This window comes from Blennius ocellaris (genome assembly GCF_963422515.1).
Source record: "Blennius ocellaris genome assembly, chromosome: 12".
NCBI classification, from domain to species: domain Eukaryota; kingdom Metazoa; phylum Chordata; class Actinopteri; order Blenniiformes; family Blenniidae; genus Blennius; species Blennius ocellaris.
Genome location: NC_137661.1, coordinates 15,640,352 through 15,658,449, shown reverse-complemented (window position 1 = coordinate 15,658,449; position 18,098 = coordinate 15,640,352). Strand labels below are relative to the sequence as shown.

At 40.6% G+C, this 18,098-nt stretch overlaps 1 protein-coding gene across 1 annotated transcript in view; it reads right to left on the bottom strand.

Moving 5' to 3' along the window:
* Positions 1–1,721: 1,721 nt before the first annotated feature.
* LOC308137160 (disintegrin and metalloproteinase domain-containing protein 10) overlaps positions 1,722–18,098 on the bottom strand; it is a gene marked incomplete at both ends in the record, with an annotated part of 28,965 nt that continues 12,588 nt past the window's right edge. Inside the window, 7 exons of the mRNA XM_080505734.1 lie at positions 1,722–1,826; positions 3,270–3,490; positions 4,835–4,934; positions 7,686–7,869; positions 9,328–9,472; positions 9,554–9,725; positions 12,081–12,244. Coding sequence (XP_080361860.1) covers positions 1,722–1,826; positions 3,270–3,490; positions 4,835–4,934; positions 7,686–7,869; positions 9,328–9,472; positions 9,554–9,725; positions 12,081–12,244 — 1,091 coding nt within the window. The remainder of the gene's footprint in view (positions 1,827–3,269; positions 3,491–4,834; positions 4,935–7,685; positions 7,870–9,327; positions 9,473–9,553; positions 9,726–12,080; positions 12,245–18,098) is intronic.

The window sequence follows — 18,098 nt, the reverse complement described above, 5'->3', positions numbered from 1 at the left end:
ATTACAATAATTTATTGATTTCAATGTTGGGTGATTCACTTTCAACGGCCATTAATTTCCTCTCAACAATGTTAATGTTTGAAGTGAAGATAGTGACCAATAGAGTAAGAGTGAGTATGCCGTGTTTACTGTTTGAAGAGAGTTGGAATACACTTATAAATCTGATCATCTTCAACAATTGTGTGAAATAAGTACCGACATATTTATGTAATTGTGTGAGTGAGTGAGTGAGTGAGTGAGTGGAGTGAGAGAGAGAGAGAGAGAGAGAGAGATGAGAGAGAGAGAGAGAGAGAGAGGAGAGAGAGAGAGAGAGAGAGAGAGAGAGAGAGAGAGAGAGAGAGAGAGAGAGAGAGAGAGAGTGTTTACAATAAGTAACCTTACACTTTGACCGCCACAATGTAAACAGTTCATTTCTGAACAACAAAGACACTCTCTTCAGGGAAATATGATTTCTTCACAACATTCACATAAAACACGACAAACATGAGGGCAGTTACAAAATGTAATGAGTTTATTCTTGAGTGGAGAGTGAATGTTGAAATTCCCTGAAAGCTTTCCCCAAAGTTTTAGGCTCGGTTGTTCTCATACAGACTCATACAGTCACCTCAGTTCACCTCGGATTGCCTCTGAGAAAAGCTGCTTACCCCGCCTCTGATGTCTGGTTTGCCAAAATATGTGAACCAAGCACTGGTGGACACGTCCACTCTTACCGACATGCAAACACAGTGGCCCTTCAAGACAAACGAAATGGACACTTTTTAATTTTATTGTTTCACTTTTTTCATTTAGAGTCTACTCTATATTCTAAACAAAGCGCTTTGTTAAAAAACAGGCACATTCTCTGTTTTGATTTCTGTGTTTCACAAAACATCAAATGGACCAATGAAAGGATACACAGATCTCCTGATTCTTTTTAACAGCTTTGCTGTGCTTACTCTTTGTCTATTTCTATTTTGAGGGCTGGTTTTCCAGGTACTAGTGAATGTGAGAGCAGCAACTCAAGACTGTGGACAGATGCAACGACAGCTGTTGAATTTTTGTAATTAAGTGAAATACCCTGAAACTGGAAAAAGTGCCTAGATAACACAAAGATGGAGTAAAAAGTGCAATGTTTCCAAAAAAAGTCAGAAAAGACTGGATTCAAAATACTGAACAATGGAACAAACTAAACAAAACATCCGTTACCTCCAACTCATATTTACAGACAGTATCTGTATGTGTTTTTATGGGTTTAATTGTCGACACAAACATACAGTATAACATAGTTTTATTCTTTTGAAATATGAAAAAAACCAAACCAAACAAGATTTAGTCCAAAGGTCACAGGCACCACAAATCTGCACTTGTCTGGAAAGGTGGATGGTCAGTGATGCTGAAAATAGCACTCACCCATGCTCACTTCTTTTGGTCTTTGCAGAGAGCGGTGCCTTTAACTCACAGTAGTTGCCCTGCTGCAGCATGTTGCCCCCCGGAGAAGGATATCCAACTGTTGGCAGCAATACTTTCCACAACACATGCATCAGAGTAGACCCCTCGCTGAAATGTGAACAGGCAAGTTGCACAAGGGTTGTGCAAATGGAATGCGAGGTCTCTTCATGAAAGAGCAGGTGTTAAGTTTCTTTTTCTTTTACAGGTGAAGAAACATGTCCAAATGGGCTTCCTCGGTATTGGGACTGACACTCGAGAATCCCGGGTTGAAGGTGTCTAATTGAGTTTGTACGTCAAACCAAGTTTCGGGTGTTCAACGTACGGCTAAAGAGGCAAACAGTGCAGCCCATCACTCCAGACATCACCAGGATGACCAACAGGATTGCCCACCAATGAGCCTGCAAAACACAAATACAAAACATACATGTACTATTAATATATTTATTGATGCAATTAGGCCTAAATTGAAAATATCAGAATCTGGGTGAGTACAGCTGTATAGAAAGAAAACAAACTGTTAACACTATCACTGAACTATGGAAGAGTATTAGGACCACTCATGACAAAAAAAAAAAAGATATGCAATTAAAAAAAACAAAACTTTATCATACAATGTTGATGACAAAGTGGAAATTTCTTCTCCGGTCCATTCTTAATCATAGGCACTGATTTATATTTTTGGGTGGATGGATGGATGTGATCTTCTTCCCTGCACCCCCGAATTGGAGTGGTAGGCAGTAGGACAGAGCAGCTTCTCGGCCTCTGAATGGATAAGTTACAGGTATTCTCAATGAATTATCTTTTTAGGCTACCAATGTGCATCACGCCTACTTGCCGAAGGTATAACTGGAATAATGTTTCATATTGATATAATCAGATCTTTGTCATTCCTCTTTTAAAATGTGTAAGTGGACGAGTTACAGCATATTTGCTGATAAAGTTAAGGGGGCAGTTCTATCTCCTGTAAACTGGGTGACTGTAACCAGGAGGTGGTCTGACCCCCAAATGGACATTCCCGATTCTCCATGCTGTCATGAGAAACTAAACCTCAAAGGGCGCTACAACCGACACCCCCAAAGACAGCTGAACACTGACAGGAGAAGTCTCACAACGTTGCGCTGAACCGAGGATCTAACGTCCAGCAAACATCTGTCCTCACACTTAATCTCATGTCTGTCCAAGAGACAGATGGAAACACTGGAGACCTTACAATGGTGAGGAAATCTTGTAAAACATCTTTATGAATAGATTAAATAGAAAAGTAGCTACCACAAATTAAAGCAGCAATAGATTTTTCTCAAACATGAGCACATACAACATGGTAACGCGGGTAAGACGTCCTTTAGAAGATTTGTGGTGCAACAGGTTGAATAATGTGAGACCTGCAAGCATTTTTAAGGTCTAGTTGTATTCCAGCAGTTCCTTTGAGATTCACTCGTCACTTCCCGTGTTGGTAAATCTGTATCTATATATCTATAGATCCATCCATCCATCCATTGGCTACTGCTTTATCCGGGGCCGGGTCGCGGAGGCAGCAGTCCAAGCAGAGTTGCCCAGACTTCCCTTGCCCCAGACACTTCCTCCAGCTCCTCCGGTGGCACCCCAAGGCGTTCCCAGGCCAGCCGAGAGACATAGTCTCTCCAGCGTGTCCTGGGTCTGCCCCGAGGCCTCCTACCGGAGGGACATGCCCGGAACACCTCCCTCGGGAGGCGTCCGGGGGTCATCCGAAATAGATGCCCGAGCCACCTCAGCTGGCTCCTCTCGATGTGGAGGAGCAGCGGCTCTACTCCGAGCTCCTCCCTGGTGACTGAGCTCCTATCTATAGAAATAAAGAAAATCACCTTTATCCACTCTCCCAAGTCATCAAAGTCGTCCAAGTTGAGAAAAGAGTTCTTCAGTCTGGCGATTGGACCATCTGCATCCAGGTGGCGGCAAACTTGGAATTTGTCACAATATCCCTGATTCCCAGAGCACGGAGCGCCACTGATCAGCGGCAAGGCTTTCTTATGGAAGTGACGAGACAGGACGGAGGAGGTGGTGCTCGCACATGTCTCAGGCTTATCTAGACAGAAAGAGTGATGTGATTAGACCCATACACTGTGCTCCCTACTGTTTCCCGACCCTTGTTCAATGGTGCTTCTGCTTCCGACGTCTTAGACATACAGTATTCTAGCCAAACAAACCTACTTTTTCATACCAGTTCCAACCATTTAGGCAATGTCATGAACTTCCTTGCAAAATAAAAAGGAATAAGGAACCCTGGAACAGTTGTGTCAGTTCAGCATACCGGTAGTTGTGAGTTCAACATTATGTAGTAAGGATGCACCAATATCCCTATTTTAAAGGACGAGTGCAGGTTCAAGTATTCATCTTTGGCCACTTGTTGATAACGAATACTGATATATGGTAAGTACCTATTAAATGTCATCAAGCTTAATTCATACTCCATACACAAAGGCTATGCATTGCTGTGAACCACCTTTGCAGAGTCTCAATGCTACACACACCTACAACAGCCTCACAGCCTACACTATGTATAGCACAGTGCATGACAGATATACGCATTTTCTTCAGTATACTATAGATCCCGGAGCCGAGCCACTTACATGTTCCACCTCACTGTTAATGAGTGTATCAGTCATTAATCATGTTTAGCATGTAGCATCCCTGGTGGGGGAGCCCTGATTGTGGCCTGTACTATGGCTTGGAGTTACGTGCTGAGCTGTTAAACTGATAAGTGACATCGGGCCAATTCTGATGGTTCTAATGTCACTGGTGATTAAGTTGCTGGTGTTGTATGAACACACTTTCACCGCCTCTTGATATTTCCATTGGAATAAGTGACAATCTGACACTTGAATGACCCCATGACCCAATCGTATACATGCAATTCATTGTATGAGATATTCTAATCTTTGACTCTTCGACATGGTGGTTCAGTGGTGAGCTCTCCTGTCAGGCTTTCTGTGTGGATTTTGCATCTTTAACTGATGCGTAAGTGGGTACTTTGGATTCCTCTCACAGTCCAAAGACATGCATGTGAGATTAATCAATCATCCCAAATCACCCAAAGATGTGAATTTTCAGAGTGTGTGATTGTCACTCTTTCTTGGTTTGCCCGGTGATGGATTGACCTCTTCATGGTGTATCCTGCCTTCTCCAGCCTTAGTTTGAATAAACGCCAATGCATCATGACCCTGAACACGATAAAACAATATAAAAGATGGATAGACTCTTGCTGAGCTTGTCTTCTTCATCTTCCTGCAATTATTGTGTGTCCCAGTTGGGATTCAAACAGTTCTTTTTAAGAGTTGTTTAACTACTTCCTGTTTCATTGGACTAAGGACAGGGATCTTATCAATTACATGGGTTAAATCAAATAGTATTAGCTGGGTCCGGTGATTACCTGGTTGCTGGCAGCACATGGTGCATTTTTCCTTCATGGAGCTTCCTGGACAGTCACATTGCTCCAGATCATGTTTTATGCACACAGATTCAGCACAGACCTGAACACACAACAGCAGACTCTCATTAGGAAGTTGACTCATTGAGAAACTGAGGAGAAACAACACAAGACTGAAAACAGGTCAGAACTAGAATGGGCACTCGGTAGAGCGCATACCTTCACCAACACCACATTTCTTTGTCGAACTGAGTTAGCATCACCAGCATGTTATCCATTTAGCTGTAATTGATGCAAACTAGTCAGAGAGCAACATCCCTGTGTGAAACACAGATAAACTGCAACCCGAGTCTTCAGAAACACACAACTGCTGCAGCCCTAACTGACAGCTCACCGTGGACAGTGTGTCCACAATGGAGGAAATATCTTGTCTCTCCAGGAGCTGATCAATCTCATAATCTAATCAATTGATCCTTGGATGGTAACAACTCATCCCTGAAAATTTCATGCAATTCGGGTCAATAGTTTATGCGAAAGCTTGGTAACATACATACATACAACCCAAGCGGCCACCAATTTGTATTGGTAAAGGTCAGAATGTAGAGATTGAATGAAAACAGGCAAATAGAGTTCAATCAAGGTTTATCTTCCATAAACACATAGAAAACTGCATTGTTGACACTAAAGTAATGGCGACATTTAAAGGTACAGTACACAGTATTTTTAAATGGACTTCATGGAGGCCCCCCGTTGACTTTTTATTTACCGGTAATCTTTATTTAATCAGGAAATAATTTGAGATAAACCCAGATAAGGCTATTTAAAGAAGAATAAATAGAAGTTTTTTTGCCTCAACATTTCCTGAGACTTTTGGGATTCTGGATACTTTTTCTCTTCTGCACATGCTGTTCAAAGATCTTCATGTATTTGAAAAATAACTTTTTTTTTCTTGTTTTGAAAACTTGAAACCTTTTGAGGAGTCTGACTATTCATTAGCCATTTGTCAAATATTTGGGATTACACAATTTCCCCACTTCTCCCCTGTGCTTTTTCCACTTAGGTTTCTGGACTGTGTCATCATAGGGCAGCATGACTAGAGCATCTGGAGGACAATATTTCTCAAACCGACAATGAAGCAACAAGCACAGATGCAGTAAAATATTTTCCCCCTCAAATTTGGTGGTAGAGATCAAACAGTCACACAATAGTTTTACGTGACTCCACTTAAGGATTCAATCATGATTTTTCATAGTGATGTTGTGTCGTGACATGTGTTTACAAAGCAGAACACACATCATGTGGCTGAAATACTCCAGAGGTGTTTCAGTGCACGCCAGCTGACATGGACTGGGCAATAATCACTTCAGAACTTTATAAGAAAGGCCAGAGTGGGCTCTAACTGCTCAGGAGACTAAGGTCTTTTTTTGAGTGGAAGGAACATTCCTGAGGGCTTTTTATAGTGGAGCAGATTATTGGAAAAAGCTTTCACTTGGTGATACAAGCACCAATTGGCACACAGGTGCTTCAGAATGTACTCTCTCGGAAAAGTACATTATCCACTTGGGGGAAAAAAATGGCTGCTATTTTCTAAGATGGCCACCTTTCAAAGTGGTAGAACATTTTGTTTTTGAGCATGATAAATCCAAATGTGCATTTAGAAAATCTAAATTTGAGTATTATTAAGAAGAATGAAGAAATACTCTCAGTGATGTTTCAGATGTGATGTCCAGGTATGTGACCAGCCAATGTAGAGACATGTGGAAGGACAGTAAACTATGCATGTTGCATCTCAACAGCACTAGAAGATAGATGTAGTATAGTTAACCTGGGTCAGTGTGTTAGAAGTATGGATACACTTTTCTGATTTATAGGGTAATGTTAACTTTGATTCTGTGTTTTACAAACAATGTGAAAAACTTACTTGATTGATATTCTTTTCTTTTTTTTGTCTTGTTATTTATGCTTCTCCTATTGTTGCTCACTTTGTTGCCCTTGTGGAGATATTAAAGGTTCATCTCATCTCATCTAAACAAAAAGCATTTAAAGAAGCACAGCATTTAAATCTAGAAATGGATTTATTTCTAATCATAGATGCAAAAGGAGAAAACTGAGTGTCAGCAGGTTGAAGCTTCTTGAAGAGAAACAGAGTTAAAAAAAACAAACAAAAAACATTTCTGAAAGCCCTGGCACTACTGATGAGTGGGAAGGGTGTGGCGGTACGTGTGCTTTGCTGCAGCAAAGCTACCGGCAAATTTCCATTGCGTGACACAACCTGAAATGATATTTCTACATGCAAGACGGGACCAGTGAAGGTCAGCAAACACTGTTTGCTATCAACCCAATATTGACAGTTGAAAAAGGCCTGTCAGCTGGAGAACAACTTCTAAATAAACCTGGTAGGATTGTATTGTTAACTATTATTCACAGACAACCATGGTGCGCCCGCCAGTGGAGACTTAGCCAATCTAAAGTACCTTATTATAAATATGCTATTGAGTGGAAGAAATGCAAACACATTAAAAGGTAAAGTACAGCGATGAAAGAGGCTGTACTATTTTTTTAATTGCTGCTTGTCATAGCAGCAAAATCAGAATTGTTGCTCATAGGAGGATTTTATCCAGATTTTTCAAATACAGAAAAAGGTGAAATGGTTTTTGCGTGTAGATCTCATTGAAAGTGTTCATGAAATACATATTTCAGGTTGTTTGTGGTCATTTGGTTACTTTAAGATTTCAGCACCATTAAGGCATATTCCGACCTTATTGGTGCCATAACTGCACACTAGTGCAATTTAACTCCTTGAAGACGACACAGTTCGAGTCACTCCAGTGTGTGGGTGAAGTGCATGCCTCACCCCATTCAGGCAGACCCGTGTGCCTTGACTGCAGACAGTGAGGTTTTCCTTCATATCCGGGTTGGGACAGAAGGGAGATTGGCCTGAACACATGCTCTTTTTCTGACAGTCTGTCTCCTCGTCACATGTCTGTCCAGCAGGCTTAAACTCGCAGTCTTGACCACAGCACAGGCCCTGGCTTGGACTGATGGATGAACACATGAAAAAGAATCACGCACATACATTCAGTAGGATGAATTAAGTTACCCTGCGAAAAAGAAAAATACTTCTTTTGGAGCCATTGCTGGTTTAATGAATATGCAAAAATAACCCAATGTTTTTTTACATGGATAATTGAATGCATTTGCAAACCTTTCATATGTTTATATAGCATACACTACCTATTGTGCACACTGTGCCACAGGTAAAGAACAGCAAATTGTGGCCCAAACATTCCCATTTCCAAAAACAAAAAAAAGTGTGGGAATGAGATAGTAAGTTGCTCCCTCACGTTAATAAAGCAAGAGAACAAGATCATTTAATCCGTGGCCACGTTTTATTGTAGTGATGGTGAAGCTGGCGGCGATTGTGCTTCAGTGGACCTATGCTGTCACACAGTCAGCTGCATCGGATATACCATTTGGAAGCAGTTTCTGTTGTCCTTTTTTCATGCTTTTCATTGTAATATCATTGTAACCAACTTCACTTCCAGGTCTTGTATTGTGTTATGACCGCAGCCTGCTAGCTCTGCTATGAGTCGCCCCACTATTTTCTACCCCACAGAACTTCTTTATAATGAAGCGATACTTTTGGTGCATCAGTAACTACAAAACAGCAGAGCAGAAATTGTCAGGGAATACAGGTGGAGCGTGGCTGGACCCAAGCACAGATTCAAAATGTTCCGTAAAAACCAGGTTTATCGAAACAAAGGGCCAGGAAACACGGGGAAAACACAGGGACACAGGAGCGGCGAGAGGCGTGACATGCTGACAAGACAAATCGACAAAGACAACTGAGGGAGACGTTTATATACCCAAGGGAAGCACACAGGTGGAACACAACGATAGGAGCACACAGTGGGAGAAGGCCATTGGTTAATTGGAAACATGAGGTGAAACACACAGGAGCAGACACACAGAGCCCTGAATTCACAATGTAATGCTGAAATGTTGAAAAATAAGCCCCCGGCCTTATTTATTTATGCTAAACAGGGGATACATGAATCCGAGCTGTTGAAAAGTAGATCCTCTCTTTTAGACCAAGGTGAGTTTTACATTCCTGCATTTCACATAGTTTAGTTAGAAAACACCAATATTTTACGTGGTCCGCATCATTTGATCTCAAAGTGTCCATAACAGCAAATATGAAGGGGATGTCAGTGACATTGGTGAAATAATATAATGAGAGGGAATGAGAAAATAAGTCAATAAGTTGAGGGAACAAGTTACTATCTTGTGGCCACAGATTCAATTATCTCATTTTACAATACTTTCAGAAAGATTAAATTGCTAATAGTAAGCCATAATACACCCAACATGTTGTGAGGACGTGTTGACTCAATTATAATAATTAGTTTTGAAATTTAGAGTAATAAACCTAACAGGATAACTTTTTAACATGGAATTACTTTTATGCAGACTTTGATCGTGAATTGTTTTTGTACCTGCAGGCTTTACCAGACTTGAGGCGACACTGGACTCCTACAGGCTCTCTCGCGCTGTAGCAGCACGGGTCTGTGTCCTTCTGACCAACGTCACACTCCTCACCGTCTTCTACGATCTGGTTTCCACAGATGGGCTGGTCACTGACTGAACACACATAAGCACACACAATCATTTACAGTGAATGATGTGAGTTATAGGTACTGGTCATTGATATTGGTCCCTCACCCACAAAGCAATCGTCCTTCTTCAGCTTCAGGATCTTGCTTATGTGTTTGATGCTGCAGGGGGAAAATTTGTCGTTGTTTTCGCGCACCTCGTCTGTGGCGTGAGGAAACATCAGGTACCTGCCTTTACCCCCCCTGGAGCCCAGGTTCCCGCAGTTTGAACCCTCATCGTGCTGAAACACACACACCACATCAAGTCATGGACCCGCCCTGAGCTCCAGACAGAACCACCTGGGGAAAATAAATGATCCAAATAAGCTGAATCCATTTGCTTCAAGTGTAATCCCAGCTGAGAGAATAAACTCCCTTTATTGCTGATCTGAAGGCAAATGTCATGTTCGACATGTGCAGAAACCAAAGACATAACAGAGGGTTCCTGCTGCTATGTTCGTATTCTGTATTTTATGCAGAACATTATTCTCAGATGTCAAACTCACTGATGGTCTGAGAGACAAAAGCTCAAACTTGAAATGAACATCGACACATGCAGAGAGAACAACTTTTGATGTGGGGTTTCATCCATCTGCTGGTGATCACGTTAAAGTGGGTGATAATTTTATAGTCTTTATTGTATCGGTCAGTATTTGCAGCTCTGTTTGGCTGTGATAAAGAGTTCTTACTCATTTCTGTTGTAGTTTACTGCTGTCGGGCTATAATTTAGTGTCACACAAAACAAATGACACCAACATGAACTGTGAACGACTATAATCATCATTATTACGAGCTTGAACCAGTGGATTTAAGTAGTGCCATATGACTCTATTACTGTTCAATACAGATGAAATGTTGAAAACAATAATAATAATAATAATAATTTTATTACTATTATTATTGACAGTGTAGCGTTCACTCATTGTTCTAGCTTCCTGGAGGACACTGGGCCAAAGAAGGCAGCTTTACTGTAGTTTCATTTATTAAAAAGCCTACAGGGACTGATTTAGGTGAACTAATTAGTTCATGAATGCCTCAGAGAACTCTTTGGTGTGTGGACATGTGAATAACAGAGGACAGAAGAAAAGAGTAAGAAGCATCGCTGGCAATTTGGGCAGTGGGAGAAAGGTTGAACATGTTAGCAGTCGTCACACGTTGCAGGAGCAGCAAATGTTTGTGTCCGTATATACAAGCTGTGTGCTGCTGTTGCGTTCGTGGAAGAGGCCATACGGGCCTTCATCTGACAATAACCTGAAAATAGGACACACCGTTAGTAACATCAGTACAATTCCTGTTTATCTTTTCAGATTTTCCAGTAAAACTGAGCACCGAGTCCTAATATGACGTGCAGTCAATAAAGCCCAAAGTCTTAATGCCCACATAGGTGAATCATTTATGGACTGTTTGTCCGTCTGCAATGCAAACAGTTGTGAATGTCTACTGTTAATGTGTGAGATCTAAATCTCATTCATCATGTTCAGTTAAAAGTTCAGTTTTCGGTTTGAGTTACTAGGAGAGCAGTAAACAGGAGGTTTCCGAAATACACAGAAACCATGGAAAGTGCAAATTACATGTGAGAAACAGCGTCTTTATTTCTTAGAGGATTATTTCATCAGGCACAAACCTGAAAAACAAAGCTGATGTTTAGGCAACTCAAAACAAAACAAACGACTGGTAATACTACTACTACTAGTACTACTACTACTACTACTACTACTACTATTACTACTACTACTACTACTATTACTACTACTACTAATAATAATATTAATAATAACAACAATAATAATAATAATAAGCTGTGGTCAATCACTGTGCTGAGTATGCAGCAGTGAGCAGTCACACCTTAATTAGTCATACAATAACAAAAGGCAGAGTGTTTCAGAATCAGTCAGCTTGGACCTTGTAATGCAATAAAAATGTGAAATATCTGCACCTTTCCAGCACAGACAAGTCTGAAGTCAGGAGTCACGTTCTGGTGTGTGGAAAAAGAACAGCGCGGAGGGCTGAAGTTCTACCCGCTGTTTTTTTTCTATAAAAACACTTGGTCTGAATGTTTGTTGAACTACACATTCTGACTGGTTTTTATCATAACTTCAATCTTGATTTTTCTATCACAGGTGTTTTAAAGCATCCTGAAATGATTTCTTTTCATAAATAAATACAAAGTCCATTTACCAAAGCCAGAATAATATAATCTTCAAGCACCTTTGCAGTAAGTCAATGAAGAAATGCATTGCTGAGGAGAGAACCTGGACCAAAGGCTACAGCCACTGTTTCCCTCAAATTATCTTCTCACTTGTCCCTCTTTCTTTATACTTTACAGAAGTAATTCTTAATGCACCAACAAACACTTTCTTGCCCAACAACATCAACCTATCTGCAATGATAAAAAGGCCAAAGCAGAATTCTGCAACATCCAGAAAATGACAGCCTACTAATAATTGTAATATTTTTTCAAATGATGTTTCCATATGTGCATGGATGAAGTGTTGTCATCTTTTTGTTGCTAATATAATTTCTTATAAATTTCCAGTGATGAGGATACACGTTGTGCGTACTGAGTGGATTCATGAGTATCTGGGGTGACGACCAACCGGAGATCCGAGGCTGTGACCGAGCTCATGAGCCAGGGTCAGCTGGACATGTCGAGGAGGCAGAAGCTGTCCGTAGTTCTGGATTGTGATCAAGCCTGTGTTCAGGGTGGAGGGACGGCCTTTAGGGATGGAAGTGTGCTTTGAACATATTCCTCCCCAGTTTCCTAAAAGAAACAGACCACAGATAGTTACATATATAGTCGTATCTTTATCAAGATCATGTTGAGCTAAACACAGACACCGTAAATATTGCCTTATTTTTCTTAGGTTTGAAAAGACGTCGCTCTGCAATACGATGGCAGAAACGACAACTCATCAGTGCCACACAATCCCTTCAAATACTGGCTCTTGTATTCAAACTCCACAGATCCCAAAGAGAACAAATGAAAACGAAGCCGCTCGCCACTTTACATTGCAGTAAGGTTACATAAGTGACCTTGTCGTACTTGAAATAGTTTAACCCAACAATATTTTGTCACCAGAGTGTTATCAGCCACTGGGGTCCTCCAAGGTGCAGGAGAGGTCAGTCCAGCAGACCCGCTGAGCTCCCAGAGCGTCACATCAAAGCCTGGGAGCCATTTGCCTCTGGTTGTTTCTCTTTAGGTTTACATAATGTCCCTGAAGGGCAGTCCTACAATTAAAAACAGCTGGCACATTCACATGGATGGACAGCTCTGGTGTGACGTCATTTTTCTGCAGACCAGCCAGATGACTTGCTGCACATGAAGCTGCCCTATTGGTCCACCTGTGCACCTATGATATGGCCGCCGCACAAGACCGGGGGTAAATAAGAGAAAACTGTAAACAAAATCACATGGGTGAGTTGGAGCATTTAACAGAATCATTGTGAAGTTAAGCTGTAATTTCTCTGCAGCAGACTTTGTGCCTTTTTCATAAAACCAAGGAGGATTACAGAAGTAACTCATTCTATCGGGTTTGGTGGAATAATGGGTCTCAAAAACGGAACAATTTTGTGGCTGTGGTTAACAAAACTTTGTGCAGAGAGATCATGTACAAAACTGGATGTAAATGACACTCGAAATATTTAAAGTTAATTGAAAAATCCCATCCAGTGTTGTCTCAGTGAATGCACCTCACAACCACACACATTTTCAAGAAGCTTGTAAAAGTTTTTTGTGAAAATATTTTTCCTCAGATATTTACTGTTTTGTATATTTATAGGTTTATGCTTATATTTATATGTTGTTGTTTTTTTTTACCACAAGCATCTAGAAGATGCCACCTCTGCCTTGTCTCTCTGTCACTGCTACATTTCCGTATTTCCATCGAGTTGCTTGATTAGTTCCCGCCTTTTTTCTGGGCCCATGTGCGTTTCATGTTGTAGGCCTTAGCAGTCAAACGTGAGTTTTATGTAACACCTGTTACACAATATTACAGATCCTTTTGGGGGGGGGGGGGGGGGGGGGTGAAGCTGGTACACCACACGTCATGTTGGAGTAATTTAGCGTGTGTTTCGGCGAAACAGGTGTCACTGAGGTCTGTGGGAACCAGCCGCCGATCTCTGCATTTCCCATCAGAGTGTTTTTTGTTGCATTGTAGATGTGCATTTGACCTCCGGCCACAGTGAGGGACAGTTAGAGGCTGGAAAACAGTCGACCTCTGCTGTGGCAGAAACAAAGAGGCTGCTGTGAAGCGCGGAGACAGGGCCACTGCACCATCATGTGAAGGGACAATGCAGTCACCTGATGCCATTCTATCTCCTGGCATTTGATACCATGAAGTGGCTACAAATGCAAATACCCACTAAGATATTTAAACTTTCACTTGGAAATAAAATAAAAAGAAGAAAGGGGGATAAATATTCTCCTCTTTAATTGTTTAACTTTGCAGATAAAAGCCACACAGCAGGACAGGCGGCACTCCCTCATCCATACAGATCACAAACTGTGAATGCATTTTTGCAGCATTCCCTGCTTTTGACCTAAAATGGCCCCCTTGTGGGCTATTCAAGGAGCTAGATTTCCTAGAAAGAGTGCCGCTTTGGGGGCCAGTGCTGTGGATTTTGGCAGCATTGAGCAGAGAGAGGCTGTGGTTAAGTCTCCTCCTCCGTCTTGTCTTTACCACAGAAAAGATCCCCAATGAAAGACTCTTACTATTAGCTCACTGGATAAACACAAGTCCAAGCGAACAAACAAACCTGCAGATATCACTAGTACCTCTGAAAACTGACTCATCAATAGACGGATACCAGCTCTGTTACAAATATGTTTGATTAATTAGTCTTAATTACATTCATAGACAAATATATTGCTGCGCACTGAGGCAGGCGTGACGGTAATCACACACACACACACATGCACGTGGACATGCACACATAAGCAAACACAGTTTCACATGTTTTCTTAAGAATGAACAATAGTTAAAGGCCAATCTTTCCTCAACTAATGGGAGGAAGTTTCAGTGTCCATACAACACTTGTAACAACAACAGCAGACTTGGCCAGACTTTGATCGCTCGTAACAACATCCGCACTTCTCAGAAACCATCAGATGCACGACGCTGGACGCCAACCAAAAGTACTGTAAAGTAATGTATCCTTACCCGGGAACTTTCCATCATTGCTCTTATTGTCCTCGCAGTTCAATGACCAGTTAAACTGACTGTTATTTTTGTTCTTGAAAACTAAAGACATTCAATTGTCTGGAATGTTTTTTCAAGCTGAATATTCTTTCTTCATTGTTTTGGATCTGTATGATGTGATACAACAACAACAACAACAACAACAACTACTACTACTACTACTACTACTACTACTACTACTACTACTACTGCTACTACTACTACTACTACTACTACTACTAATAATAATAATAATATCAATGTTTTGTTTTGTTGTAGTGTGAACTTCTCACGAACAATAAAGCTACAGTAATCAAACATGTAAAAAAAAAAAATTCTAATATTTTTCTCATTACTAATCACAAAATAAAAAGTTTCTATTTTACCTGGTGAGTTATAACTTTGTTATTTTCCTTATCTTTACTAACCTAAAATTCACAATCATCATGTAACTAGAAAAGCAAGTACACAATCACAAGAAATTGGTTATATTAGAAGATGTGTCTTGTGTGTATTTTTTCTAATGCGTTTTTAATCCCTTTAAAGACTTTATGTGTCGGTTTCTTTTGGAAAATAAAATAAACGCTGCAAGTCCATCCGCAGAAAACAGGGAAGAGGGTTACAAAGTTCTCATTTACCTCAAGGGATAGATGCACAATTTTCTAAAAGCCTTAAGTCATGACGAGAAAATCTTTTAAGTTTTATAAGTAGTAATTTCACTTGAATATTCAAAGCAAACAACATTATGGCTTAATACAAACTTTTTTTTTTACACAGCAAAATGTAACTGTCAAAAGCAACATTTTCTCACAGCCATGCACTACTATTCCTATTGTGTTTTTGTATTTTATTTGTGTTTTTCACTCGCTGTCTCTCCTCTAAATTCACCTTTCAAAGGTTTTTTTTAAAATACTATTCAAATGCAGCCATTTTCTATGTGTTTGATTCAAATGTTAAACTCCAGCTCTCGGTGCAAAAGACTCCAAACATACTGTGTATAACATTAGCGTCTGCCTCACTCAGTCTCACAAGAAGCGGGAGGAATTTTTTGGTTTGAAAGCCTCAGTGGAGCAGGATATTCTGGCCCCAACCCCCATCCTGCACCGACACATGCAACTCGGACGGTGTAGTGGGGGGTTGTGCGTTCCTACATGTGTGTGCTCTCTTGTAGCGGGATGAGTGAAGTCTAAGGATGTTGGAGTTTATGATTGTGTGCTTAGAGGCCGTCCATTACCCAAGACCGCTTGTAAACTACTGGAAGTAGGTTATGAAGATACAGAGTGTATCGGCCCCTGGAGGTCAAACATTATCCGAGCTGCTCTTTCCCTGGAGGCGGTCACATGATGCGGAGAAGTCACAACAATGTCAATGCCATCATGAATCCACAATGCGCGTGTGCATGTGTTCCTCACGTGAGATGTCACCATGGTAACTCCGCTGTGGAATGCAATCCTCGCTAAGACGCGCGCGTGTGTGTGTTTACCTATATTTATAACTACTGTGAGGACGATGTCTGTTTACACACTAACATAATGAGGACCTGTTGTCCTTGCAATTATTATTTTGAGATAACTAAGGTTAAATGAAGGTCAGAGTAAAGTCAGGGTAAGACATTGGTGGTTATGAAGATTTAATTAAGTGTACAGGAAATGAATGTAAATCAATGCAAAGTCCCATGGAGACACATGCACGCACACACAACATCTTTGTGAAAGATCTTTAGGTGAAGCCTTTCGAGGTCGTACTGTGTTTGAATTTAAGTAAGTATTTTTTTTATGGTTCAGTTTAGATTAAGTTTGCATGAAATTCATCAAAGTCACTAAAATCTGCAAAAGGCATGTAAACACATTTGTGCATATGTGCGCATGTGTGTGCGTGTGCTTGTGTGGGTGTGTGTGGATCACATGTCACTGTGGTGGTCTGCGCTCACGCCCCTCAGTTTAGCCAATCAAACACTGAGTGAGAGACAATGTCATAGATACAAGGGGAGAGGACCTCCTACCACAGTAATTCCCACATACGTTTCCAACTTCCTCCAGTAAATAATCCATAGGCAGACTGGGCTGCAGTTCTGCTGCTTAATGGTATTCAAGCTGATAGTTTGGAAATAAACATTTTGGGTAGAAGCTATAAAAAAGATTCATGGCTGTGTCATCTATGAATATCTAAAAACCCATTCAATAACACCAAGACACTGAGCAGAGGGATGTTTACGTGCATGTTTACCTTTAAACTGGCACTGGAAAATCTTGATAAGCCATTTAAGTAAAGTTATCAGAATTTAAGATAAGATCAAGAAATAAGACGCATATGCACCTACCAGTTTATGCAGCTCTGAGGATTTATACAGAACTGAGGATTGTTGACTAATGAGTTTACTTAGCTCAGCTAACGTTATCTTACATAAATGATATTTGAAATAGGAGTGGATGATTCCTGTAACTGTGCACTATAAAATAATAAAATAATAAAAACCCACACATAAAACTGACATGCATTTTACCATTGCACCTGACTGGTGAATCTACAACATGAGTTTTAACAATAATTTGACTAAATGCACGCGTGTTTCATCAACCATCTTTCCAATAATATTTTTGGATGCAGTTCGATTCAAGCTGATTCTACACAGTCGTTGACTCACTTCACCCAAGTCACGGGTCAAATACTTCACACTGCTTTGGAAACTGTAAGGGAGTGTTGAATGTGACCCTTGATGAGATTTTCTTTTTTCACGTGCAGCCAGGGGATCCTGGGAGCCGGAGTACGAGCGGCGCTTCACCAGATAAGCCGAGACTCACGCAGAGTTTCACACAGAGAGGCAGAGCAGGAAAACATTTCCCCTTCCAGTGTTCATACACAGACTGACTTATATCTATTTCATATTTTTGTTTATTCTGGAGACAGCCCTTGATTCAATACTTCAAATTCTTGTCTGCTGTCAAAACAGTGTGGATTAATTTACACGAGCCTCAGGCCTAAAGTCAGAGGGTTATCTCCAATCAGTTACACATGAGGCCCATTCACTTCTGAGAAATGAGCAATACACCTTTAAAGTCATATTATTTTCAATCATTGGAACAGCTTGTAAATTTATATTCCATTTAAAATGTAAATAAACATAAAGACATTCTCTTTTCAGTGAAACAACAAGATCGTTACTCCATTGAATCATGCTCTAGCAAGCATGTAATTAGCTTAGCATATCATTAGGAGGAGAAGCAGTGGGAAACAACTTGGCCTAATCATACCTTTCTTGCATTACTTTTTCCTCTTTAGCTCTAATTACCATATTGACTATGAATCTGATTAATCTTGTGCAAACATGTACATCTTAAAGAGACATTTTCTGGAAATATATATGCTGGTGCAACATATACAACAGCAATATCATGAAATCACTAAAGAGAATTTATAATATGCAATACTGTATTGGTC